At 34.9% G+C, this 9,275-nt stretch overlaps 1 protein-coding gene across 2 annotated transcripts; it reads right to left on the bottom strand.

The window, feature by feature from the left end:
* Positions 1-5,831: 5,831 nt before the first annotated feature.
* On the bottom strand, positions 5,832-8,904 carry LOC106321112. Of its 2 annotated transcripts, none has more exons than XM_013759428.1 (12): positions 8,600-8,904; positions 8,357-8,421; positions 8,186-8,284; positions 7,720-7,852; positions 7,498-7,557; positions 7,336-7,395; positions 7,130-7,252; positions 6,947-7,018; positions 6,732-6,869; positions 6,506-6,661; positions 6,309-6,413; positions 5,832-6,063 (listed from the first exon to the last, which is right to left on the bottom strand). In XM_013759428.1, exons 1-12 carry the CDS (start codon positions 8,822-8,824, stop codon positions 6,031-6,033), a joined length of 1,269 nt encoding a protein of 422 aa, XP_013614882.1. In that variant the 5' UTR covers positions 8,825-8,904; the 3' UTR covers positions 5,832-6,030. The 2 variants fall into 2 exon arrangements, with proteins under 2 accessions (XP_013614882.1, XP_013614883.1); XM_013759429.1 differs by lacking the exon at positions 5,832-6,063 and adding an exon at positions 6,134-6,178.
* Positions 8,905-9,275: the final 371 nt, after the last annotated feature.

Here is a 9,275-nt window from a genome sequence, read left to right as displayed (position 1 = left end):
TATTTAATTTCCTGCTAAAAATATTAAACTCTTCTGGACGAGTCGTCTGTTTTAATTTCTTCACCAGACGACTGAAATATAAGTCGTCCACACCCTAAACATAACCCCTAAACTTAATTATCTAATTAAAGACTTCATAAAATCAAATCAAACTTGAAAAGTGTTTACTATACACATAAATAAACACATATAGGTGAAAACTAATTTTTGAAAAAAACATTTTAGTTTTCCAAAATCTAACCCTAACAATACATACAATACTACAACATATGTTTGCCAAACTCCTAAACCAAAGTATTTCATGATTCACTACTTCCACTCATCTATCTTCAAAACAAATCAATTTTATCATATCTTAATTTATATCACTTAAAACTGTTTATAATTACTTGATTTTTATTTTTCACGCATCAAAATATTTTTTTACAAGATTTATAAATTATTTTTAAAATAAACCGGTACCAGACGACTTACACTTCAGTCGTCCAGACGACTTCCAACATCTCAGACGACTCAGACGATTTACTAGGGCTATATTCGTAAAAATGGCTTCTGTTTTTTTGTTTGGTCACAAGGGGCTGAACTGTAATTTCACTAGGCTTTTAGGTTAGTTTTGCATTTGATTCAAGTTTGGGTATAAGTTTGGGGTTAAAATCAAGTTGTGAGTTAGTTTTGGCAAAAACTCCATAATTTTATGCGGAATTTGTCTTTTAAAATAAAAATAATGTGTTGTTCTAGAATTATATCATTCTGACTCTACATGATTTATTTATATGCGTTTATTCCATAATTAAATAAAATGAACCTCCCATTTAATTAAAGTTTGGTCGACTTTTAGTAGATGAGTATGGGAGATGCAAATATTTAAGGTTATATGTTTTTCTTCCTTTATTTTACTGAAACAAAATTATTTAAACCAGCATGATTCACTGCCTAACGTTTATAATGCCTAATAGAGAATCTAGATTATAAAATAGGTATCTAACAGTTACATAATAAAAAATTTTAAAAAATAATCTATGGAAAGGAGAAAAGCTTCCAAGTCAAGCGTCGGCGATAATCACGAGTTTTTTTTTTTGTAAATATATTCACGTAACGAACTTTAAAAAAAAAAGTTAGAGCCGAAAGAAAAGAATCATTGGTATGGCTGACCATTTGTAATAAACATGTCATAATTTTATTAAAGTATATAATTAATGTTCACATTCAAATACAATATTTCAGTATTTTACGTTCAAACAATAATGGATTTTAGTTCTAAAAGAAACAATAATGGATTTCAGTCACTATCGCCTTAATTGCGGGTCAAGGTGATATATAGGTCGTCGATAATACAGTTTATTACTATGATACATTCAAATTTCACTCTAAAAGCCATGTGTCGTTTTGGAAACGTCCGTAGTTATCTTGTAATTATGGTGACTAGAGAGATATCTAGAGGATAGATGACAATTCTTAGAACTTTCGCGACATATTTTCATCGCTTTCGTGTAAACCATTTGAAACATTCCATATCGAATTGAAAAAAATGACAGACAATTTCAAAAACTCTCTGTTTTTGGTCTATCACGTCAATCAATATTTAATGAGATTTATGATACATACCAATGTGGCCGACAGAGTAATTTTACGATACATACCAAAAAATAGATTTATGTCATATTAAGAATGACTCAAGAAAATGAACTCAAAAATTAGAACGTGTGGGGCTGTAATTTTCCAAGACTTTGAGAGTAATATGAGATAAAATTGTCCATAAAATCAAAAATTCAGTTGAATGAATTTCTAAATTTTTTTTGGTACAAATTAAGTTGGTATGTCTGGGACCTCATGGTCAGATGTCAAGGGGAAAGACTTCGGACGTAAACACGTTTCAAGTTCGATCCACCTGTTGCGTGAAACTAAATTATATTGTTCTAGTTTACGCTCCATTTGCATATCCGAAGATAGATAATCTATCCATGGGTTGCATTTTTTCTTAGAGATTAGTCTGGATCCTTCTATAGGTCCGGAATATCTCCAGATAAATTTAAAAAACAAATTAAATTGTTATTTTGCTAACTATTCTTATTTTCATGAATTCCTAAAAAAAGTTGGATCAAAATTCATGATCTCTCCAGTTTTAAACTATAAATTTCGTCACAAGTCATGCGATTCTACAGTATCTTAATGCTTTTTTTTAATAATTATGGGAAATCGTGATTGAACTGACTAATCCTGAGAGCCTATCACACAGATGCCATATATATTTGATTGTTTGCAATGAAAATTAAATATCTATATCGCCTAGCCATACATGTTTAGACCAAGTCCATTGGTGTTTCTTAGAAGGGTTCCTAAGCGAAACAGAAAAAAAAAATGAAAAAGGAAGAAAAATGTTAGAACCGGTGTTAAATGTGGGAGTTTAAGAGAAGGTAAGGACCCCTTACGTGTCACCTTCTTAATGGACCGTGCATTTATGTCTCTCTCTATCGTCTGTTTTCTTCGCCGTATCACTTTGTTCTCTTCCTCCTCAAACCCGATCAATCCATCTTCCCTCTCGATTTTGTCTCGATCTTGGGCGGGGTTGCTGCATCGGTATTACAAAGACGATCCTCTCGCGATAAATCCACCTTCTCTGTCTGGATTCAAAGACGAGTCTATATTTTGTTTCACCGAAGAGGTTCAAAAGAAGAAGGAAAGATAGAGAAAGAGAAGAAGGCAATATGGATTCAAGGACGAAGCAGATGATCTTATCAACTCTCTGTAAACATTTCTCCTTGGACTCTGTAAGTGATTTTATTGTTGTTGCATGCATCATCGGGCTCGCTGGGTCTTGCTCTGATGCTTACGATTGTTTATGGTTTTGGTCTTTACTAATTGGGGATGAAATCGATTTATAGGGTTTATCAGGGAGGCGCTGGTGCTTCCACTGGTTGTTTCGAGCCACCGCTAGAAGAAGGTCATTGCTTTCACATCTCGGGTGAGTTTGTTTATGAAAAATTTCACGTTTTTTTGTGTGATTTTGAACATTGTAAACATTACATTTTGATCGGATTTAGGATGGTTTGGTTTGTTCTTTGTGATTACGTATCATGTTCCTAGATCGATTGTCTTACTTAGTAATTTTCCATCTCTTGAGTTTTTGATTTGATTTGATTTGATGATGGTAGAAATGTGGAGACTTGTGGAGATGAGCTTCTCTGGACATACCTATGGCTGGCTATCTGACGGTACTTGCTCTCTTCCTTTGCTTCACTTTATTTTATTTTTTTTGCTCTGTCTGAAAACAAAGAACGTTTCTCTGTTCTGGTTTTAAGTTTGGTTCTCTTTTTTCGTTTCTTTCATTACAGTTAATGGTTTACTTTACATTTAATTTAACTTTCTTTGTTGGTTGTGTAAGGAATGGTGATGTGGGTGGATGACAGTTGGGTTGAACATTACGGATTGAACATCAACAAAGCCTCCCTCTTTCATTGCAAAAGCAATAGGTAAGTACATTTCTCTTTTAATGCTTTGTTAGATATTGTTTAGGTTGGGAATTAAATGGACTTTAGTATTAGGGTATTTGTTAGTTGCATTGATGTGATTTACAACTAGTTTTCGTGGGTCTTTTAGTTATAGGTAAAAACATTGATTGCTATAAACACATAAATGAAGTTACTTCAACAACTTAAATCTTAAACTTGCCTATAAAATCTGAACAAAACATTTAAACAAGTTAACTTCTTCTCTTTGCTATTTCCTTCTTTTTTGCTATTTCCTTCGAATCCATGGATGATAGGAAGCATTGATTGTATGCATTGGGAGTGGAAGAATTGTCCGACCGCATGGAAAGGTCAATATACACGTGGATCAGGAAAACCAACCATTGTTTTAGAGGCTGTAGCTTCACAAGATCTCTGGATATGGCATGCGTTTTTTGGACCTCCAGGTACATTAAACGATATCAATATTCTTGATCGATCACCGGTTTTTGATGATATACTACAAGGTCGAGCTCCAAAAGTTAAGTACATTGTCAACGGACACCAGTACGATTTGGCTTACTATCTCATAGATGGTATTTACCCAAAATGGGCTACTTTTGTCCAATCCATTCCACTTCCACAAGGTCCGAAAGCATCCTTATTCGCTACACATCAAGAAGCTGTACGTAAAGATGTCGAGCGTGCTTTTGGGATCTTGCAAGCTCGATTTGCCATCGTAAAAAATCCAGCTTTTTTTGGGATAAAATAAAAATTGGAAAGATAATGAGAGCATGTATCATTCTGTATAATATGATAGTAGAAGACGAACGAGATGGGTACACTCAGTTTGATATTTCAGTTTTCGCACAACCGGATTCAAACCGAAGTTCAGAAGTGATTTCACGTATTCTACAGACATGCCTTCAAATCTCGGCAATATGATGAGCATTCGGAACCGAGTTCGTGATAAACAAACACATCAACAATTGAAAGCAGATTTGATTGAGAATATATGGAAAAAATTTGGAACAAATCAAGATTTCAACTAATTGTCTTTTCTCGTTTACGATTTGTATTTGTAATATGTTTTTATGTCGTTTTTAATAAAAGCTTTATGTTTCTTTTTCTTTTAAATCATTCAACTTAAAAAAAATTAGTAAAAAATTTTAAATTTTAAGAACCTCAATGAGGTTCTTCCAATGGAGGATGAAAAATTTAAATAGATTAAGAAGGGTTCTAGAGCTTTCAAATCACAAAATTTAACATTAATTAAATTTTAAGAACCCATTAGAGACTCTAATGGATGGAGGTGCTCTTAGTGTCATGGAGTTCTTTCAAATCCGGTTCATTTATCTTATCAAAATTCGCCTACTATAAAGCATTCCAATGTGTGGTTTCTAAATGTCGTCTACGATATTTTTTCAATTGAATTAAACACTACTTGATTATTATTCTCAACTAAATGCATACGAATGAGTCAACTGCAAATGCTTGTATTTCAACGGCCAAATAGACGGTAGCTACGTATTAGCATAGAAATACAAATTTGAAAACGAGTAAAATATATAATTGTAGTGAATGGTTTGGACGGTCCATAATGCATGTTTAAATCACATTTTAAAATTATTTATATACCAATGCTCCACGTAAGTGACAGACAACATCCAATTTCTTTAAACTAAAAACAATATTTTTCTATGCTATTCCATTAGATAATATACACATCATATCTTGCCCAAAAAAAATATACACATTATATAATATTTATATAGAAACCCGTATAGTAAAAAAGTAATATAAAGTCTGCCATTATTATTATTATTATCATTATTATTATTATTATTATTATTTTAAAAAAATATATTTAAACTTTAAATGTTTACAAACCAAGTTTTTTTTTTTACCAAGTTCCACTGCACTACATATAATAATAACAAAATTCTTTATATATACCTGTGCATTTATATGTTTTTGTTATCATTAAAACCGCATTGCAATTGTTTTGTTTGGCAAGTTGCCATTTCCTTTAGTTCCCATTTATTTCAGGCTGTTCTTGAGTTATATGATATCGATTAAGACAAGATAATCCTAACATACAATTTTCCACAAGAAGACAAGACCGAAAAGTTCAGAAGCTAAGTAATGATTCTTATCATCTTATAAGTTTTGATCTAAAACTTATCTAATAATCTATTGATACGTGTGAAGAACAAGTATATTCCTCAAAAACTGGTTCATGTTCGAGTCAAATTGATGTTACATATAGTTAAATAGAAAAGGCAGTAACCACACATGAAAAACACGTAAGTAGTGGAGATGACGATGGTCGATAGCAAAGTTGAAAGCATGAGAGGTAGACAACGTGACATGGGAAAAGAACAGTGGTACACGTGGAATACGCGATGAATCGGTCATATAAAGATGTCCTCAGAAAACAAATATTTTTTTAATATAAAGATTGACAGGCTCAAGTCAAGTATATCATAATCCAAGACTCACCAAGTTATCGTGAAAACATATTCATCAATGAAGTACAATTCAAAATCCATTTATCTAGCTCTGTTCCAATAAACCGGGACGGTTAAAAGAACCACCACTTCTTTTGCCGGTTCCCCTGTGTGTCAGAAAGAGAGAGATCATAAGTTAATAATCAACAAGGAGAAACATCAAAGTTAGTTACAAGAATGACATATAAGTGGCTAAAAGAACCACTTCTTTTGCCGGTTCCCCTGTGTCAGAATGGTAATGGTTTAGTGGATTCATAGATCATCACACAAACTATCTATGCATGAAGATGCAAACATAATCCCTAGCTTCTTGTAAGTTCTAATTTGGAGGAACCTTATTTACTATTGCTACCTTTTGATTAGTCTTCTGAGACTTCAACAAGATGGGCTGCGGAAGAACAGCCGTGTTTGAGTCTTGGATGAACGGTCTCACTTTCTCCTCCAACATTTCCTCTACCTATAAAAGCCATAAGGAGGATAATAAAACATGTTATGCATTTAGAATCACAAATGTAAACGATTGTGTCAAAGATGTTCCTTTTGGTTAACCTTCTCTTGACGCCATTTAGCTTCCCATTGTGCATCCAAGATCTTGTCTGCGATTTCTCTCTGCGCGTTGAGAAGAACTGTCTTCTCGTACAGCTTTGCAGGGTTTTTGAGATCCTCTTCACTCCAAGAGGAAGTATTCAACGGGAGATTCAGTTCCTGAACATCTTTACCAGTTACTTCTATATGACACTGGTCTCAAAACCGAAAAAGAAGAAAGAGTGCTTACACCCCAGTTCTGAGGACGAGGAGGTGGATTGAGTTTTGTGACTTCAGCTTCTAGTGCTTTCTTAGCCTTGTAGAAAGGTACATTTTTCACAATGACGGTGTCTTCCTGAGCACGGACAGGATCAATGGAGAATAAGGCCTGTAAAACCATGACAACCAAAAATGGTGATCTACATTTGTTCCAAATCTTTAAAAACCACAAAGAGGCAATCTTACATCCTGCAAATACTCCCAGCCAGGGTTTCTCTTAGCCACCAAGTCCCTAAGTTGATCATAGCGCATAGATTCCTGGAAGAAGATTCAACTCTCAGATAAGAATAGACTATAGCTTTCATGGTATGCTTCGATTTAGCCTCTAGAAAGACCATAACCTTCAGTAAACTCTAAAGAGGTACTAACCTCGTATTGCAACCATATTTTCTTCTTGACATCTTCATCATAGTCAAACCCACCCACAATCTGAGGCAAAGTAATCAACCAGAAATTTGCGATGCTTGGATCTTTCATGCTGTGAACAATGTGCTGAAATGTGAAAAAGGACTCATTATGAGGTGGCATACATGGGAAGCTATTGGGTCTAATAAATAGAATTTGTTGGTGCTCACCTCGTAGGGATAATCCATCTTCCGCAACACATTGTATGCTTTCCATGGAGGTTCCATGATCTGCAAAACGAACGTCATCAGTTTAAGTGGATAGTCTGTTTGGTACCTACTAAGTTGTAGGGATCTATGTAGATGTTAAGCTGAGAAGAAGGCAAAACATACATCATCAGCTGAGATCCTGACTTGCAGCTTGTTCTTGCACTCAGTACAGCTCATCACACCCTGCAATTTCAGTAGACCTTCCATCAAATTACTCATGTAAAAAAAGCCTATATAGTTCACTGTTAGCACACAGGCAAGCACAGGTATAAATCAAATTCTTATCAAATATAGCAGTAATATTCCATAGCGTAGAGCATTGATAGCATGACAAAAAAAGCTTACTGTTCCATCACAAGTTGGGCAGTCTTTCGATGGCAACGGAGCACTAAGGTTGAGGGAGGAAGGAAGATGAACCAACTCAGCTCGATTGTCAACTATGGCATCTGCAACACAGTCTGCTGTTGGTTTCTCTCCACTACAAGAAAAGACAGAAAGGAGAAATCATTAAATTCTTTCATGTATGATAGAATAACACTCGGATAGCTTTAAGAATTGCCAAAATGGGAAATGCCACCATTAACACACACTCTTTGAAACAGCTCATCTAAGGTTTCTTACATCATTTTGAACTTACATGGACACAAAATAGAATAAAACACTAGCCCAGCTTAAATTATTTTTACAGAATATATCTGAGTGATTAAATCTGAATACGTGCACAACCATATAAAAAAGTGCAACGGCTTATGTAGTCTAAGTAGTTGAAGCCAATAATAATAACTTGGGGTTAACAAGAGACAGTCCCAACCTTCTCAAGTTGTGGTCTTTGATCTGGTAATGAACGTTCCCTGTTCCTTTGCACATGGTGCACCGTAACGCCTGCCACCCATTACAAGTTTTGCAATCCCTGAAAGAATGAGATCATCTCAAAGCATCAATAACTAGGGCATATGACTTCAGAACTTGAAAACCGACCGACCTTTGGCAGATGACTTTCTTCCCCAAATCCAAGGCAATGTCATAAGTACCAAGCGTAGCAACCGCCTAACAATCCATGAAACTCAAATGATTAAAAGTTCGACACATGCAAATTCAGCTCACATACTCAAGTTAAAGTTCAAAACTTTTAGCACACGAACACGATTCTACGGCGAAAGGTCGACACTTTTTCCCTACAAAGTAAACAATACGACAGCTGAAATGTTGAAAGAAACAAACTCACGAAAACAGAGAGATAGGATATCTTGGAGATGAGTTCGGGGATGCCGAAGCCGCGAGGGGCAGAGCCAGCGATGTCGAAGGCCAGAGTGAAAGGAGACAAGACAAGTTTGATTGGGAAGTCGAGGATGTCTATGACCTTTTGTCCATGACGAGTCGAGAATTGCTTGAACTGAGCATCCGCGAACTGTGTCACGTTCTGTATCAGACGACCTGGTCCTCTCGACATTGGAGGAGAAGAAGAGGATAATAGCTTCCTCCCAGTCTCCGGTCTGGTTTGGAGGTTTAAAGATGATGTTTATTAAGATTTTGTTGGCAGAGCCAGAGAGTGTGGGGTTTGGTTTGTACTTATCCAGGATTTGGATTCTTCGCTAACCAAACATGTCCTCTTTCTATAGACTACGTGCCGCTTTCAGTGAGAAAAAACGACGCAAAGTTATTCATATAGAAATCTTACATGTATCCCCTTATCTATTAATTGAGAAGCATTTAAAAAATTAGAACCTTAATTTTGTATTAATTAAAAAAAACCCCAAATCCTAGGTGGCACTCTAAATGCCTTCTAAATTTCATTTCAAAGAATTCTAGAGCATCTAATATAAAGTATAGTTTAATCTAATGATATCATATTATTCCATAATTATATAACGCTAGAGAACATTATATTAACCTAAAATATA

Source organism: Brassica oleracea, unplaced genomic scaffold (genome assembly GCF_000695525.1).
Source record: "Brassica oleracea var. oleracea cultivar TO1000 unplaced genomic scaffold, BOL UnpScaffold01233, whole genome shotgun sequence".
Classification (NCBI taxonomy): Eukaryota; Viridiplantae; Streptophyta; class Magnoliopsida; order Brassicales; family Brassicaceae; genus Brassica; species Brassica oleracea.
This window is presented reverse-complemented; position numbering and strand designations above follow the sequence as displayed.

Bases quoted from the DNA above. Each gene is read 5' to 3' on its own strand.
- LOC106321112 (XM_013759428.1), bottom strand. From the start codon at position 8,824: ATGTCGAGAGGACCAGGTCGTCTGATACAGAACGTGACACAGTTCGCG. The intron at 7,558-7,719 runs GTAAGCTTTTTT...CTGAAATTGCAG, and splicing joins GCCCAACTTGTGATGGAACA to GGTGTGATGAGCTGTACTGA. The intron at 6,662-6,731 runs GTAAGCACTCTT...AAAGATGTTCAG, and splicing joins CTCGTCCTCAGAACTGGGGT to GAACTGAATCTCCCGTTGAA.